Source organism: Lissotriton vulgaris, chromosome 1_1, assembly GCF_964263255.1.
Source record: "Lissotriton vulgaris chromosome 1_1, aLisVul1.2, whole genome shotgun sequence".
Lineage (NCBI taxonomy): Eukaryota > Metazoa > Chordata > Amphibia > Caudata > Salamandridae > Lissotriton > Lissotriton vulgaris.
Window position 1 is genome coordinate 2,025,464,401 of NC_141685.1, and position 19,069 is coordinate 2,025,483,469.

Genomic DNA, 19,069 nt, shown 5'->3' on the forward strand with positions numbered 1-19,069 from the left:
AGTGAAAAAAAAAACACTTGAGAAACCTTGCAAGAGCAACCAGTGCCTTGGCACCGTTTAATGCACGGAGCAGATAGAAAATGCAAACATGATTTAATTTGCCTCGCAGGTAGGTGACACCCAGTGCCTTACCACCATAGTACATCGATGCTATTATCTAACTCATTGCAGGAAGGACCACTCCGCGCGCAGCTTGAAAGCTAATTCACGGCAAGCTGAGGTAGGACGTGGCATATTACTGAAAGCGCAGCTTGAAATGTGCGCGGCCCTTACTCTGTACGCAAATTGAGTAGCATTTCGCTGTCGCGGTGTGTTTTGAACAGCAACCAGACACGTGTTGCGAGCTGCACCCGGTGTGCGTCATGATAATGCGAGCTCTCTTCGTGCCCCGTGATTCCCTGTCAGTGTCCAGAGCTACATGGACTGGCTTCAGGAGCCCTGTGTGGCTGAAAGGACTTTTTAAGCTGCTGGTGACATAACTCAGCGGGTTGCGTGCCTATGCAGATATGTTCTCTGTAGTCTCACAATTTTGGCACAGCATATTTGGCCTTAAGAAGTAATTAAAACAAATACCACTGAGGTGGGATAGTGTAGCACTCATTAAAGCACCAAGTGACAGTTTAGTTATGATGCATGTTGATAACATGGTGATAATGTTTAACTGAATTTCGCGGCAATTGGAAAATGTTACGGAAAGACTATGGGAGCATAATGTGAGTGTCAACATTTCACAATCTCAAATGAAGACGTTAATTCTTTATGAACCTTCACAAAAGAGTGATCGTCCAGTTTGTTGCATGGTAGCTGAACCAAATTGGGGGTGGGGGGGTCATATTGGATACTTCGTGTTTGATCAATGCGGCATGCACATTATATCATTTGAAAATGAATAGATACATAGTGGTGTTTTCTTCAAATTGGCACCTTGCACCCGTTCACAGACACCTGGGATTTGCAGATGATGTTTTGCAAGATGCTCGACCGGAGACCAACTGAACTACGAATAGGAAGCCTACATAACATGCGTCAGTACGGCTGATGATTTTTAAACACATTTTTAGTGATGCAACAAATATCACAAGTTTGAGGTGCTCGTGTTTAAGACCCCCCTCGAAAAAGAACTACCCGAGACGGAGGAATTCTTTGTTCCAGTGTCTGTGTTTTCTGTCTGTCTCGACTTCACGCCGGCAGGGGGCGCGTGTGCGCTGCTCCCAATACTTTTGCAGCCATTTATTTTCTCTGCAAAGCAGAAGCAGCAGTCTGAGGGCGGAGGGGCGAGAGACTGGTTCTCACTTCTAACTGCAGAAGTCTGGATGTGCACGGTAGCCGGGAGCTCGCCAAAGACGACCAGCCTCGGACCTGCGCCACCCGCCGCTGTCCAAAGATGGACGAAGGCCTGCACCACCTGCAGCAGCGGCAGCTGCTGGAGCCCAGGGATTTCATTGGGTAAGGGCGCAGCGCCTTCTGCCTGGAAAGGGGATTCGAAGATGGGGAGCGCGCAAATCCCAAATCGGTTTTAATTATGCGTGCTTTGTACTTCTTTACAGAGTTGACTACCCCTCGTTGTACATGTGCAAGCCCAAGCGAGGGATGAAGCGTGATGAAAGCAAGGTAATTTATATTTTGTAAGCATGCCCCGTTCAGAATTTGGCTGCTGACCTGTGTTTGGACATGGCCAGGCACTGTACGGTGTACCTTTCCCGTCGCCAACAGCTGTAATTTTACCTCCTGACAGTAAATAGGTAGTTTTGCATTAGACAACTTGCCAGCAGACAAGGTCGCTCCGCATTCCTGTAAGTGCGTGCGAGCCCCTCTGCTCCCAAATCAGCCTTCGCCACCTCCTTTAGGTAATACGTATGTCTCATTTGATTCGTTTTAGGAAACGTACAAACTGCCCCACAGACTCATTGAAAAGAAAAGGCGCGACAGGATCAATGAATGTATTGCTCAGCTGAAAGATCTCTTACCTGAGCATTTGAAGTTGACGGTATGCAATTTTTTTGTTTTCAATTTTGGGGTTTATTTTTTCACCAAGGTAATTATCTGCAAGGTTTGGGGGCAATGTGGTACTTCTAAATTATGTTCCTAATAAATGTGTTATACGCTTCAGCCTGATGATGTTTATGAATGTTTGTCGAATGGATGTGCTCTAACATTTCCAAAACCAGTATCTTAAAAAAAGCATTAGACGGAGTGCACTGAATAAAGTGCATCTCGCAGAGCGCGGGCAATAACTGTTTCTTGAAAAATAGCGCTCCAAGGCGTGTGAGGTAACTGGCGGCTTCCTTCCTTTCCCGTCGCAGACACTGGGGCATTTGGAGAAGGCTGTCGTGCTGGAGTTAACTTTGAAGCACTTGAAGGCATTGACGGCTTTAACGGAGCAACAGCACCAGAAAATAATTGCTTTACAGAACGGTAAGTCATTGGAGGATGCCAGGAGGATGGCGTGGCGCGTGACGCGGGCGCGCGAGCCTGTTGAGGGATTCCCACAGTGCAATTATTATATGCAAATGTTAATGACCATCGCATAGGACTTAACACACACGCACATTTAGCTTATTTTTTTAATCGCATGCAATTTTGGAAGATAAGAGTACAGAGACACGGAGAGGTAGCATGGTCTTCAGTGAACTGCGCAGTTCATTTAAGTGCGTGTGTGTATTCGGGGGGCGGGGGAGAGAGAAACTGGATTATAACCCCGGAGTCGGGTCGGATGTAACAGCTAGACTACATTTCTTCAACGTATTCCTCCTACCCATTAATTCCGTTGCTTTACATTAAAGCAGTATTTCCTGTTGCCCTGCAACCAGGGGTGCACCGCACCACTTATCACGAAACACAGGTGCCAGGACGGGCTTCCACCCTATTGGGTAGAATCTGGTTGGTGATCTGGGAACGTGGCTGAAGAGCTCGGATACAAAATCACTTCAGTCTTGGTTGATTGAATGAACACAGGGTTATGAGTTGAGCAAATGGAGACTTTTAGCCTAGAAACTTTAAGCACAGCGGAATAAAAACAGGAAGGCCAAAGGTGTCAGAGAGGTACTGCGAAGACGATGCAAGTATCTGAAATTAGAGGCAGACTCTTCTATGGTGAGGCCATTACGTGCAAACCAATTGTATGTGAAAGGCCGGATGTACTCATATCCCACCAGTAACTCACCTAACCCCTTAGTATCATAGGCCCTTCTCACTGCCTCTTTGTCACTAGTGCAGGCCCTGTGACCATGATTAATTGGGGCCAGGGGGAGACCCAGCAGGGAAAGCGAGGGAATATTCCCTGTTTTAGCTCGCAGGGAAGTTTGGAGACAAGTCACTAACACCAGTGTAGATTGCTTGAGACATGCACATGGATGTCTCAGGAGTGTTGAGGGGGAGGGGAAAGTCTAGACACCCAGTGAGGACTATTGTTTTGGATTATATTGGGAAAAAATGCAGGCTGTGTGCTTCTAAAGGCTCTTTTCTCTATTACCTTTGTCTGTTACAATTTGTAACACATTATGTAAATCATAATGAGCATATTACCTTCCTCAAGTAATCTGACACATGTAAAATGCATTTATATAGTTTTGCTCACAGCATACAGGTCAAATCTTGCAGGTGACTGTATTGACCAGAAGGCACAAAAGCGAATACCTTGCAATGTAACAGCTATCAGCAATGTATTGTTATGTTGCTGCAATCCTTTCCCGAGATTCTGGTAACTTTTGTAATCTCTCTTTCCTCTCTGTACTCCCTTCCCAATTGAATTCACTGCTCACTGCGCTTTCCCAAATCTGAGATAAGAGGTGCCCTTGTCTTGTTTTCAATTATTCAAACACTGCCGTTTCTTTTGTCCAACTAATAACAACTAACTTCCTCGCACTTCATGGGCTTCACCAGGGCCCTTAAAGTCATTTTTTACCAGAACGTGTTACTGCAATTATAAGGTCATACTGTATGGTAACACTTTATGAAGTAGCCGCAGTAACATTTCACAACAACTTCACAGATTATGCCAGAGGAAGTACAGAAACCTGAATTTTACATGTCTAATTACGGCATCTTATCTTTGGGATAAAGTCACCACCTGTGCACCATACGGGCTACTGCAAGCCACTTGAGGAGTTCCAGAATCACATGAAGGCAGGAACATCAAGGTTTACACAGAATTGGATAGTTCATTTTTTCATAAAACACAGGCTGGTGATTGGAAGTTTGGGGAATAATAGGAATAATTACCCTCAATGCTTGTTTTACCCGCTGTTGTCCTGGCGCCATATTTCCATCTGCTCCCAAATCTCTTGTGATAAATCACTCTTTAGGGAGTCTGGTTGGTTTTAAAATGTCTTTTCTAGCAATGTAGTGTCCTCTTCATTCCCAAAGACCTCTCATATGATTTTGTACGTTTTTGACACCCGGGCTCCTTGCACTTTTTTCATTGTTTATATATTTATAGGTTTTTGCTAGGAAACTTCAAACATTCTCCCCATCATCCTAAGCATTCTTTGGTTTTTTCTGTGTGGCACAGTCTTGTTTCTTGTAGTACCAGTAAGACACTCACAGAGGAGGAAGTGCTACCTTCACTCACTTTCCCTCCGAGAAGTGAAGAGTGCTGCTTGTGGCACACAAAGTGCCTCGAAGCCCACACTCTGTCTCCTCTTTGAAGCTCTGAAGGGCCTTATTTGCAGCCATGTTGTATGGTGGCGTAGTATGAGGGAACTTGGCATCCCAAGCCGCAGGGCTGTAGCAGTCAATAGTGTCGCAGGTACAGTAGCACCCAGGCACAGGGGTGTGGGCGACCACCACATCTTACAATGCCCCGATAATAGGGCAGTCTTACACCATATTTGTTAAGAATCTGGTTGGCAACCTGGGAAACGTGATTGAAAAACTCAGATATAGTTTCACTTCACACTTTGTTGAGCACTCTCCAGTAGTATTACAGGGTACATTTTTCTTGCTAGCATTAAGCCAGAGACATCCTTGTTATGTGAATGACTAGTCATCTTTCCTAAGTTACAGTCAACTAGTTGCATAATTGTTTTAGTACAGGTGTGTTTTGACCTCAGAGAATGCCTTTTGTAAGGAAATAAGAGGCACGTTTTATAGGAAGATAGCAGTTTCCCAGGTGAAACTTGTCATTGCTCACTATGGAAGAGTTTTGAAGGGTTCAATGCAATAAAATATATATTCACCTGTTATGGAGCTGCAATTGCTCACCCCCATTTCCAAAGGAGTGGTGCTAATATAGAGAAACAAAATGAGCCTACCTGTTTCAGTGGGTAGTAAAGTTCTCACTCATTCTCTGCACATGTACTGAGATTTTGAGAGTAGTTGAGGCCCACCAAGCCCATGCACACTATTCCTTGTTGCATATTTTCAGCATCTACTCTTCACTCCTTTATCTTGTTCACTGTTTTCAACCGCCCTTACTTCTGTGGTGTTGCATCGGAGAGAGGAGTGGGTAGAACAGAGGGCCTGTAGACCTTAGTTGCCGCCTAAATCTATGCACTTAAGTAAGTGACAGATTTAAGGAACTACACTCAATTATTCACATTTGCCTCCAAAAAGCAGATTGCTGATTTGTTAATGCATGTGTTATCTTCAATCGATTGTACCAGTCAGTGATGTCTCAGTGTTTGTTGAAATGTTGCTGGCTCTGCCTGCAGCAGGAATTCTGTTACAAAGAGGCATTTCCTTCTACACTCAGCTCCAACGTCTCCACGTCACTAGGAGTAAACCTTTTTTCTATTTTTGTTATTGCCTTTCATGTATTCCTTTTTTGTAAACATTAATGTTAGTACTCACTTAGCGCCTACTCTAGGTGATTTCTCCACTTCAGGGCACTCTTAATTTAAGCCTTGAAGAAGTAAGGATTGAAGATATGCAGATTTGCTAACTAACACCGATCTCATGTCATGTTATGGTTTGTATCATGGTCAAAATTGAGAATTCCACTGTGCACCGTGTTAGTTGCTTTCCTACAATGCAATGGGCACTCGAATTTTCAAAAACATTCAGTTTTGTACTGGGGTAAAAAAGGCGCAATTTGTCATCGGGTTACTTTTTTTCTGCTTCACATAAGGAAATGAGGTTAACTTTACTCCACTTTTTAAATGCGAATTATTGAGTCCAGTTCGAGGCACAACTTTTCTCCATTCCTTACTGCACAACCAATAAGTATGGTAACCCTAAGCAAGTATCAAGTAAACAGCATTTTGTAAAGTGTAGAAGCCAGGATCACAGTACTTGGTTTCAAAGCCTATGCCTGAACCACTGAATCCCACATGACCACTCAACACTGCACACATTTAGATATTATATATCTGCTGTCTTTTATTGTTTGATGTACCCTTGAAGACTCTCAAAACTAACCAAAGTTCTGTCCACGGCTTTTGTCGCAGGTGAACGAGGCATCACTTCACCTGTGCAGTCTGACCTGGACGCCTTTCACTCCGGATTTCAGACGTGTGCCAAAGAGGTCTTGCAATACCTGGCCCGGTTTGAGAACTGGAGCGCCAGAGAACAGAGGTGTGCTCAGCTGATCAACCATTTGCACTTGTCGTCTTCTCAGCTGCTGTCCACACACCAGCTTCTGGCTCAACAGGTCTCTGTCAGCAAAGGGGTAACTTCTGCACAAGACAGGAATGGCCCCAAACTGGAGAACCAGACAAACTGCGTGCCAGTGATACAGAGAACGAACAATTTGGAACAAAGCGAGAATGACACCGATACTGATAGTGGCTATGGTGGAGAGGGGGAAAAAAGTGAGGGGAAGTCCGATGCAGATGGTAGCACGAGCAAGGGGCCGGCGGGCAAAAATATTTCCATCAAACAAGAGCCTGCGGATGACCCCCCACCTAAACGGTTGAAAACAGATTGCGCCGGCGGCGCACTGATAGAGGCAGATCCGGCCATGAGGCCTGACGCAGCCCTGCTCAGCTCCTTGATGGGGTTTGGTGGGGCACCATTTGGACAACAAACCCCCTTCTGCCTGCCCTTCTACTTCATCTCCCCATCAGCGGCTGCGGCCTACATGCCCCTCCTGGACAAGATCAATTTGGACAAGTACCTGTATCCCTCCGCGGCCACCCTTCCATTGCTGTATCCCGGGATCCAAGCCCAGGCTGCCGCTGCCGCCGCGGCTGCTGCCGCTGTGGCCTCTTTCCCCTGCTTGTCATCGGTGCTGACACCAGAGAAGGGCTGCTCCTCGGCAGCCCTCCTGAACCAGGAAGTGACGGCAGCCAGCGCTCAAGCTTTCTTGGCGGGGACAGCCTCCATCTCTGAGGCCGGGCTGGCGGAGGACATGGACACCCCTGTGCAGGAGGGCCTGCAGCCAGCACAGGAGAGCACCTGAAGCCGCCTGGATGCGAGCCCCCTGCTCTATTCAAATAACACGAACGCGAACAGTATCTTGTACACAGATACAACTGATTTTACACTTTTTGAAGGGGCTGTGTACCCTTTCATTTGTATGCATTTTGAAAGCCTGTTTTTCCTGCTGTATAAAGTAGTCCCCGTCCTGTCCCTAGAGGCCATGTTTGTAGGGTTCCTCAGTTTGTTCTAGCAAGTGAAAGAGGCAAGTCACGCAGGCTGGAAGCCCCATTCACCCCCTGCCGGCTGGCGGCTGCCTCCTCTAGGCTAGGAATAATGTTTGCTCCTGTACCTTAATGCGCTTTTTCCTGCACTGCCCCCCTCCCCCCCTCCCCTGAATGTGCCTGGACACCAGGAGCTCTTCGCCACCCCTGTATGTTTCTCTTGCTTTAAGTCATTCAAAAACACACATATATTTTTAAGATGGGCTTAAGTTCATATATCTAAGGTCCGAGGGTAAGATTTACAGGTAATGAATGTTGCACCTTAATTCTGAATGCTTTTTATTGTCTTTAAATTCCACATTGTAAAAATGCACTTATTTGGCTAGCATCACCCATCCCTCCAATAACAGCTAAGACATGGCATGGGGGGCGGGGGTGCAGGTATTGAAATATATTTGTTAGCACTTTATTGACACAGTGACCCGGGCTGAACTAATGTACTAATATTGTTTTTTTATGTTTGCGTTGTGATGGATAGGAACAGTTAAGGCAAAGGAAATAACTTCTTTCAGTTCCCTTGGCCCCCCTAACTCACATATCAGTATATGTCTGCCATGCCAAAAGGATGAATGACTTAGTTTATTTTTTGTTTACACTATTTTAAACTCCCAAACATGAATTATTTGATGTCTGACTAGCAACCGGTTTTAAAACGTGAGAAAACAAAAGCAACTACCGCGTTGTTGTCCTTGTGTTCCTTTGCTGGGAGGTCCCAGGCAGCCCCCAGGCCCAGGGCTCTGACACAGTGGGTTCCCATGCTGGAGGCTGCCAGACACCAGACAATCACAGCGAGAGCTTTTTAATAAGACTTAAAAGAAGACCTCGCCTGGATATTTTTAGTTTGTTGCCAAGGTAGCACTGTGAGAAGCCGCACTTGAATGTTATGTAAGAGGTGAGACACAACAGCCTGGGTCTGCCACTCGGCCATGTACGTCTGCTGCCGTTTGCTGCTGTTTGCTGCTGTTTTGCCTCAAACGCTGTGTTTCAACAACGTTAAACACACCCAACGAGCCTTCGCAGGGGCTACGTGTACATAGTTGTTAATACACCCATCGAATGATGTCTGACAAGCTATTTTTGTAGGGGGGAGGGAATGTGTCTTCTGATGGAGGTTTTCACTTCAAAATGTCTCTCTATTAGGGTTCTGCTGAAATGAGAACAAAAGTTGCACTTTTGTGATAATGCTTTCGCTTGGTACCGCTGTCTTAAATTATTGAGGAAATAAATGCTGTCTGCTGAACAGAGCATCCGTATGTCTGCGACAGAGCAGTGACGAGTCTGCGATAGAGCTGTGACGACATGCACCCTGCAGCCAGCCTCTACTGCACGCGCCAAGGCGCCCTTCGAGGTGCTGACGCGTGCTCAGAGGGCGCCAAGCACAACATCCCACCTTTCAGTCACACTGCAGAGAAGCTGACAGGGAGTTCAGACGAGGACAGCCGAGCAAGTGCCGGGGCTTCACAGCACAGGATTCCCAGAGAGGGATCCACGTATGATACTTTTCCTATATGGTGTAGAACGTCTGGTTACGTTTTTTCATGGGGTGTCAAAAACGCAATGTGTGAGAACGGCTTTTCGGATAATGACCAAAAACAGTAGAAAGCTCGGGAGCCAGCATGGCTGTCCTTTGCGACTCTCACAGCTGTCTGGTAGGTTTATTTAGGTCATTGTTGTGATGCCAGGTGTATGGCGGCTCACCATACACCTGGCATCACAACTAGCAGTACTTGAGCTGTAGAAGTCTGCAAGGTTGTTCGTTATGAGGGATTAATTAGGGATTGAATGAGCATAGAAACGGATCTATGTTCACAGTCCTTTGCCACCACTCTCCAGAGCAAGTTATGGTTTTTTGTATAGTGCACTAATCACTTGAGAGGGTATCCAGGCACTAGGGCAGGTATGTGGTCCCCAGGGTGTTTGTACGAAGAGCCAGGTCTTTAGCTCCTTGGGAGCTCAAGCCATGAGGAGAAGGCTCTGATGTGTTGTGGGAGGTCGTTCCATGTCTTGGGTGCGATGTAGGAGAATGAGTGACTTCCAGTCTCACCTTTGCAGTTGCTGGGAGGGTGTGCGAGTGAGAGTGGGGCAAGGCAGAGGTGTCTGGTGGATTGGTGAAAGTAAATCATTGCAGGCAATAGTGGGGCTGGTTAAGGCTTATTAGGTGTTATTGTAACTTACCTTTGGAAAAACTGTCATTTATTCAATAGTGGACTGCACGTGATGCCCTGTGAGAAGTAGTCTGCGTCTGAGTAATGGTCAAGTTCAAGTACAAGTTCATGGATTTATATAGCGCACTACTCACCCAGAGGGTCTCAAGGCGCTAGGGGAAGGGGGGTTCAATTTTTGTCGAATAGCCAGGTTTTAAGTTCTTTTCTGAAGGAGGTGTGGTTTTGAGTAAGTCGGAGATGAGTGGGGAGTGAGTTCCAGGTCTTGGCCGCCAGGAAGGAGAAGGATCTGCCACCCATGGTGGATTTTCAGATGCGCGGGATTGCGGCGAGGGCTTGGTTGGACGATCTAAGTTGGCGGGTGGGTGTGTAGAAGGACAGTCGAGTGTTGAGGCATTCGGGTCCTAGTTTGTAGAGGGCTTTGTGTGCGTGGGTGAGAAGACGGAATGTAATTCTCTTGTTGACGGGAAGCCAGTGGAGGTCTTTTAGGTGTTCAGTGATGTGATCTTGGCGAGGGATGTCCATAACTCATAACTCATCCGAATGGTACGTGCAATATGAAAAGCTTCTCACCCACAACAGTGTGTGAAAAAAATGAGGTGGCCCGTAAGTTGTTACCATGTGTGCATTCACAAATGTTTCCTAGTTCATGCCTCACTAATATTTGCAGATATAACTTAGTGAGTGTAAGTGAGGAGAACGTGTAGAAAGCAAAATGCACCAGATTTCCATTTTCAATGGGTATATTTGGAAGGGGAGACATTTGATATAAATCCGTTTGAATTGAAGGATCTGAAGTTAAACAAACGCAAAATCTCTCGCGTTAATCATGTTTTGAATGCTGTTCATGCAAAGCCCACATGTAAGTTTAGAAACACATATTTACATGCATTCTAAGTCGTGTGGTATTCTCTCATGCTCTAATTGCATTTTTTGCTATTTGCCCGTATGCATGCTCTGTACTATTTTCCCACACATTTACCACCACCAATATCCTACTCAGGAGCTTGTTGGTAGGTGGTGGGAAATCCCAGTTCGTGCACCCGGGAACATGTTGCAGGGTATGTTTTGCAATCCAGGCTGAACTCCGCACCCTGGAATACTTACCAAAGTGTGCAGATCGGAATGCCACTCTGTTGACCATCAAGACTCTACCCAGTTAGGCCTGGGCAAGTAGAATGAGCTGTGCAGGTTGGAAGGTGGCAAAGAATATTAGTGCAGTAAGCACAAGGGTGACTTGGCATCTCCTTTTCAGCATAAATAGGAGTTGCATCCAGAACATGGTATGCCCCTTAAGACCTGATCAACATTGACCCACAAATTTAGTTTTTGGGTTCAAAGTCTTTTGCACCCAAAACAGGATTCTGATGTATGTGCAAAACATGAGTGATTGCTCCCACAGTTTGCATTTGGGAAGCCTTATTCAAATCACAGAAGCAAGGAATGCAACTGTTCTGTTTGAGAATGCAGGAATGAATAACAACATGCACTGTTTGGGTGTTATTGGCCATTCCCATATAATTAGGCACAATGTGTGCACTTTCTAATTTGCAAAACCCATGGTGGCACAAATGTGCACCTGCAAACTGTGGCTGTTAGTAAGACATTTTAGTAAATTGAAAAAAAAACCTGTATATTCTTGTACTTTTCTTCTAATACCCCCCTCTCCAGGATCTTACTGGTTTACTGTAAGTTTCAGATGGAGCAGTAGTTGGCAAGCTGCCGTGAATGTCTCGTGAATACCTCTGGATTAATTCAGTGTCTCATTAATATCAGCAAACATGGTTTTATTTAACAGGATGCAAGCTTCCTTATTAGATCCTGCAGTCAGGAAATTGTTTAAGCTCTTCAGTTGTACGGGAGAATTATCGAGTGTGGGTGTTTGTGAAAGCCTGAGCTAGGGCTTTGGACATTTATCTAGGATGTAAGGTTGTGGTTTTGAGCAGATATGCTGGTGTGGACTGCAGTCCATCAGAGGCTAGAGCAGGTCCTCATTTGAATGGGCATGCTATAATGCCATCACCTCATTAGAATCCCAGACCTTTACTGCTTTCCTAAGGTGATGGATGCATAGGTGAAGTATGGTTAGAAGATCACTGCTTCAAAGCACCAAACCCTTGATTTTAAAAATTGTTCATCGCATTGTGTCTTTGTTATATTTAGAAAACATGGTTCTATTTAACAAAACTCCTGAGAACATCAGACATTTTTTCCCATCAGGGTACTGGGTACTCCTAAATTTAGAGAAAAAATGACTATTTTGGAATTTTGCAAAGAAGACCTGGAATATTCATGGCACTCTGTAATTGATGCCGTTCCTAGGTGTACTGACATGTATGGCCAAACCTGTATACACAAATCTATGATGAGGTGAATGTTCCTATAAGGGAAAAATGCGCAATTAAAGTGCATTTGCACTTGGAATTTTTTTTTCTTCTCTTTCCACGCGAAACCTATTTTTCCCCATGTAGAAACCTCTGCCCATAACCACCCCCCCTCCTTGTTTCCACCCACCCCGAAAAATAGTTTCCTTCTATGTTTTTAGGGTGGGCAATTTCCCGCACATGATTTGGGAATTCACATGAACCTACAACAAGTTGGTAGGCGTTTAACAACTTTGCGGGTGGACCTACTCACCAAAGAACTCCTGCAAATGTGCGCCTAGTAGTTTATTTGGTCAAATGGAAATTTAAACAAGTTGGTGAAAATATAATTCATAGAGACAAAATCATGGCAAATCTTTATTGAGGAAAAGTATTTTATTTGCTGTAATCAGCGTTTTTGGAGCTACTGAAATTATATTCATGTGCACAATAATGCTTATGAATTGGGACCTGTCAGTTTAGATGTAGCAGAGCGCCTAATTAAAGAGCGTTATGGGGTAGATTTAGAAGAAGTGTCTGGTGTATAGTTTTGAGTTAGCATAATGGTTGGATTTATCATTTGTGTAGGAAGAAGAAAGCCTAGGAGATGGAATGGCTTTGCACCAGTGGTACGGCTGTGTATGCCACAAGCAAAAGAAAGTGAGGTAGGTAGCAACGCACGTTCACCCGGAAGTATCTTAGCGCTGAATAACAGATGTTTCTTGTTACCCACCTCAATGGTACCCATCTTATCGACCTTTGATAGATGAAAGGCTGAGTGGACCCGCCGGGATTTGAACCTATGACCATGAAGTTGAACACAGGCCCCTGTAGTGGAAGCATTAGTGCACTGAGCCACTGCGTAACAAAGAATTGTTTACTCAACAAAGACACAAGTTCCTCACCCCTGTGACGCCTGATACGTGTTACATATCTCATAGGAGATCTGCATCTGGAGTCTAATTCAATTTAGCTGTAGATATTGTATCTTGTAGTTGCAATGGAAATGAAATTATTGTAGTGTTCAAATGATCAGATAATACGCCCAGGCTTCTAGTGAAAGATTCACACATAGATCAATACCAACTAGATTTGTAGGAGCCTGCAATGGGCACATTTGATGGAATGTTGGGGCTGCCAATTAGATTATAAGTAAACAACAAGGTCCACCTCTATAACGTATTCTGTGAGCCAGAGTATATCAGGCATACACAGTATTTGTTAAAATACCCCTCACACACCAAAAGGGCCCTTGGTGTCATGCTTCATCATCGGGGTCTTCCCGCCCCACTGCGGGACGGGGCGTGCTACGACTAGCGACTACGCTGGAGCACTTAGATATTGTAAGTGCTATGTGAAGTGTATTGAGTGAGTGTGAGTAGGGTCAGGAGTGATATAGAAAAGTTAGATTTAAAAGAATACCTGGCCTAATGAAAGCAAAAAATTCTTTATTAGTCATAGGCTGGTACCGTTAAAAATAGTGTGGCGGAGACAATCTAGATTAACAATGGGCTAGTTCTCCTGGTGTTGTCAACATGTTTCCAGGCTGACTGCCTCTTCGTCAGGACGGGGTCAGATCCCTCTGTCACTCACTAAGGTTGGCAACAATGTGTGCTATGTGTATATACAGGTGAATGGAAAATAGATTATAATACACCTACAAAATGGCATTCAATATTGAACAGTTATAGCCCTGTCAGTATTTCTGAGTCGTGGGCCTGCAAAGATAAAGATAGAGCACGTAAGTATTTACTGCGCGTCCCAATGCGCGTTCATATATCACGTGAGGAAGAAAAGTTGGTGACATTTGGTGACATAAGGTGACCTTGCGATTTGCCGGTAAAATACACTTAGGTGCTGTGACCTGTAGGTGAAAGGAAAAAAACACTACAAGACAAACCAACATTTAACATAAAACACACTCTCTATATCGTGAAGTTCTGTACAAGTCCATGACGAGCTGAAAAATTAAAAAGGGTTAGAGACTAAATACATACTGGAATAAATAGTAGTCAGTGCCCAGGAGCCGGACTGGAAGAGGGGTACATGGAACTTCCATCTGTTGGTAAAGTGAAATAAAAGTGGGGCATGCCATGGTTTAGAGTAAGATCATGGTAGCAGGTGTTGAAAGTCTAGGCACGAGGCTCCCTAAAGCAGCTATGCCGTACTTACTAGTTCAAGAGCAGTCCTCGCATCCTCCCTCATCCGTGGCTTCCGTGGTGTGAGGGGGAGGAGAGGAGCACGCGGTTATGTACTAGAGTCAATTGGATATTTACTAGCACCTGTGGCGGGAAAGGGCGGCTGATTGAGCTGAACACTAGAGCGGTGTAAGCTCAGGACCGGGGACAGAGATGGGAACCATCTTGGAAGGGTATCAAGGATCAAAAACACGGGCGCCATCTTGGAGAGGCCAGTGGTGAAACCGAACTGGTTGTGAAATCTGTAGGCTAGATAACTTGGCAATTGTATGCGGGTCTGTTCATGCAGAGATGCCTGTATGTGCCAGGGGGGTGAATTAGGATTCAAAAATAGAGGGCGGACATCTTGCCTATAAAGCGCAAAATTGGAGAACCTGATATTCAGTTGTGTAGTTGGATCAGGTCTGGAGGGTTGCCTCATGGATCCAGTATCAAGCCTCACGTCAATACGTATTATGGGGCCGCATACTAGCCAAAAGACAATTAATCATATTGTGGGGTAGGGAACACAGTAGGCCCATATTTTTGCAACCAGGTAATCAATACTGATGTTGGGTAAGGAACACAATGGGCCCTAACTCGGAACATTCGCTGTGTGATTAAAGTGGCAAGCTAACACATGCGAGTGCAAAGTAGAGACAGATCATAGTGCAATTAATCATTACCCTACAGTGGCATGCAGAGTGCAAACAGCCTATAACTACTGTGACTAGTTCAAGTTGGGGAGACCACAACCAATTCTTTTAGGGTTTTGATCTTCTGATAGAAGTTGTTACTGGTTCAGTTGGGCCCAGGGTATGTCATCATTCAGCCCTGTGATGTGTGTCCCAAGACGAAACACCCATCTTTGCTCTTTTTCGAGGAGATCTTTCTCGAGTTTAATTGATTCAACCACTGTCCACTGAAGATCTTGAATACCATGGCCCATGGTTAGATAGTGGGAGGCCATCTTAGTCGTGTTTTTTTTGCACCGTATGTTGCTTCGATGTTCACCAATACGAATCTTGACTGGTCTAGAAGTCATTCCAATGTATTCTTTGGCACATGGGCAGGTGATAAGGTAGACAACATTTCTGCTGTTGGAGTTCGTGAAACCACGTTGTTCCCATATCGTGCCATTCAAGACTTTGATTGTTTTGCTTTTACTGGTGGATTCACAAGATGTGCATGAGCCACAAGGATGGTGGCCATTTACAGATGTCAATTTAGGAGGGCCACTGTCTTTCATGATTTTTGGTCTACTGTGGACCAAAATGTCTTTTAAGTTGCGCCCCCTTCTGTGGGAGAACATTGGTTTCGGGAAATTCAAAGAGCTACAGTTTAAGATTTTCCAATGTTTGTTCACTATTTTAGTGATCTTGTTTGAGTTGGTGTTGAATGTGGTTACACATATTGGTCTGGTTTCCTGTTCCTTTGGCAACGTGGGTTCCAATAGAGCTTCTCTATTATTGTTCCTAGCCCTTTTTAGGCCTTTTTTCACAATTTCTCTTGAATAGTTCCTGTGTAGTAGTTTTTGCTCGAGGTCTGCCGCTTGACTTTTGAAATCAGTGATGTTGGAACAGTTCCGTCTGAGGCGAAGGAACTGCCCATAAGGGAGGTTATCTCGTAAGTGTCTCGGGTGGAAACTGTTGTACAGTAAGAGGCAGTTTTTAGTGATAGGTTTGAAGTGGGTACTGGTATGTAGTCTGCCTCGGTTAGGGTAAATGTTTAGGTCCAGAAAAACCAAGTTTTCATTGAATACTGTGTGGGCAAATTTCAGAAATGGGTCTTGCTTGTTGAGCCAGACCATGAAATCCTGGACAGACTGGGTGTCGCCCCTCCAAATCACAAGCACATCATCAATGTACCATTTCCATATGACCACTTGATCACGGAAGGGGTTCTGTTGGTGGAGAATTTTAGTAGTTTCCAAATGGTGAACATAGAGACCAGCCATGCTCGGAACAAAGGTGCTCCCCATGCTGGTCCCATGCTTTTGTAGGTAATGTGTGCCCTCATAAAGAAAGAAATTCTTATTTAAAGCCAGACTGATGCACTCCAGAACCACATGTCTCGAGGTCTGGTATTTCCATGGTGTGGAAAAAACGACCTCTTCGATTATCTCGAGGGTTTCACGATAGGGAAGACTCGTGTAGAGGCTTTCCACGTCCAAACCGAGCAGTAGGTCATGCTCGGGGTCGAAAGGTATTTTCTCAATCAATTGTAGGACTGCCTTCATGTCTTTAAGGTAGGTGTCGGTTTGTTGGACTATCGGTCTTAAAAACGCGTCCGCAAATTTGGAGAGGGGTTCCAATATTGAGCCAAAACTGGATACTATTGGGTGCCCTGGTGGGTAGGGTGCCTCCTTGTGGATTTTGGGTATGGTATAAAAATAAGGGGTTATGAGGTTGCTCTGAATGAGGAAGTCAGTTTCTTTTTTGGATACCCAATCATGGGAAGTGTCCTCTTTAACCATCATTAGAATATGGATACGGATATCCTCAGTTGGATCCTCTCTTAGTATCTCGTAATTCTGTCTGTCATTTAATAGGTCGCGGCATTCTCTATCATAATTCTGCTTGGTCAGAATGACAATTGCGCCGCCTTTATCAGCCAGTTTTATGATCATCTCTGAGTTGTTGGCTAGCTCATATAGGGCCTACCTTTCTTTTTGTGATGTGTTCTGAAATGTCGCCTTGTCATTGGTGGCAAGATTTTCTAGCTCCTCCATTACTGCTTTCTCGAAAGCCAATAACTCAACTGGTATGGTAGAGTCTGGAGGAGTGAAGGTGGACTTATTCCTCAGGCCTGTATCTGATGGGTCGATATTGCTGACCTCTTTCTCAATAGAGTTCTTGAAGAAGGCTTGCAGTTTTAGTTTTTGCATAAATTGTTTCATTTCCAGACAAATCTTAAATTTGTCCATTCTGTTCGTTGGGACGAAACCTAACCCTTTCTCTAGAACTTTGCGTTGGGAATCAGTAAGTTGAAGGTCTGATAGGTTCACTACTACGTGCCCTGGCTGGTTGAAGCTGTCATGCTGCGTGTTGATACACGTGGAGGTGCTTCTGGATTCTGGTTCCAGTGGACCTGGGTTCCCTTCCGATTCCTGCCTCTTCGTGGGCCGCGGCGCTGCCCTAAATAAGGCGGTGGGCCATAGTAACCAAAATTAGGGGTTCCATTGTGGGAATGGATTGTCCATGTAAGGTGGTACCGGTGGGTATGGCATGTACCCAGGCGGGTTTGGTAGGGTTCCCACCCTCTAGCCCCTGGTCTATGCGGTCCCTGAAAATAAGCTCTGCCTCCTCTGTTGCTGTGATTGCTGTTCCTGCTAGGTCCCGACCCATTGGAACTGGTATCAGAGGTATCAGTGTCTGTACTTTGGTCACTATAACTATGTCTTGATACATAATCATCTTTTATGTATGGATACACACGTTCATGACTGAACACATCAGTATCTTTCTTCAGTTTCTTGAATTTGCTTGTTTTCAGTGTTAATTCAAAATCCATCATTTCCTGATTCAGTTCTTCTAATCTTTTTTTCAGTACTGCCGGGGCCTCGTAGCTTATAATTTGGATTCCTAGTTTTAGTATATCCAGCTTGAGTTCTTGAGTCAGCCGGGTTGCTGTCTTGATAATAAGGACCAACCAGTCCCTGGTACAATGCCAGCAGATTAGTGACCAGTCTTTTTTGAATGTTGCGTCGTGAGTGAAAATGAAAGGTTCATTTTTGACTACTAGGCCTGGTGGTGCTGCTTTAGCCTTGAGGTATTCGGTCATTAGAAGACCATGTAGAGGTGGACCTTCTTGTTTACTTATACCATTAACTGGAGGAGGGTGCGCCCTCCGAAGTGCTTTTTAGCACTACCACTTCACTCCCCCTTTTGATTCTTTGTTTGCCAATTAGATTAGGCAGAATGTTCTCTACAGTTGCTGGAATTAATAGGTGTGTAATCTCTCTCAGAAGAGCAGTGGAAAGGAATGGAGCTGAGTGGACAGGATCAAAGTGGTGGCAGCCTTGACACGTTATTGTGCTAATAACTGACTATCAATTTAATCAAACATTTTGTATCTTGCCCTCATCCCCCTCTCCTCACCTATGGCCTTGGCCTAAAGTCAGAAGAGGGCCAATCGGTTGGCACTAACAATGTAGTAGTAATAAAGTTGTGTTGCATAAACGTTTAGTAAACCACTACTAATTTTATAAACAGTTGATTACAAATTGAAAATGTGCTTATTTTTAACATGCACATTACGAATTCAATCCACAAGAATCTGTTAATTCGTTTTAATAAATGAGGATTATTTCTAAAAGTTATGGGTATGAATGTAGTTAGTGTAAGGGTTAAGATTATCCTTGTGGTAAATGTTGGGGTTATGGTAAGGGTGGTAGTGTTGGACAAAAGATAGAGTCAAATTAGGGTGATTGTTAGGGTGCATTTTTAGGTAAGGGTTAGGAATATGGGTAAGGGTTGGGTTAGGGTACGGGGTGGGCTAGTGTGAGCATCAGGGCTGGATACCTATGGGAGTGGAGTTAGGGTAAGTATTAGGGTAAGGCCTGGTGTAGGTACAGGATAGGGTTAGAGGGTTAGGATTAAGATTGAGTTTCGAGTTGGGGTTTAAAGTAAAGATTAGATTATATTCAAAGGCATAGCTGGTCATTTACAACATCTTTGTCAACTCATTTTTTTGTTTCATATTGCAATACATGTAAATCACATACTTTCTGGGTCTATGTTTTTGAGGACTACATTTTCGTTTGCAACTTTTTTAGATACCACTAG

General features: G+C 44.6%; 1 protein-coding gene across 1 annotated transcript; it reads left to right on the top strand.

Annotated features, from left to right (window-relative positions):
* Window positions 1-1,252: 1,252 nt before the first annotated feature.
* BHLHE41 (basic helix-loop-helix family member e41) lies at window positions 1,253-8,820 on the top strand. The gene is made up of 5 exons (XM_086920263.1): window positions 1,253-1,446; window positions 1,548-1,611; window positions 1,880-1,987; window positions 2,304-2,415; window positions 6,387-8,820. Exons 1-5 carry the CDS (start codon window positions 1,385-1,387, stop codon window positions 7,337-7,339), a joined length of 1,299 nt encoding a protein of 432 aa, XP_086776389.1. The 5' UTR covers window positions 1,253-1,384; the 3' UTR covers window positions 7,340-8,820.
* Window positions 8,821-19,069: the final 10,249 nt, after the last annotated feature.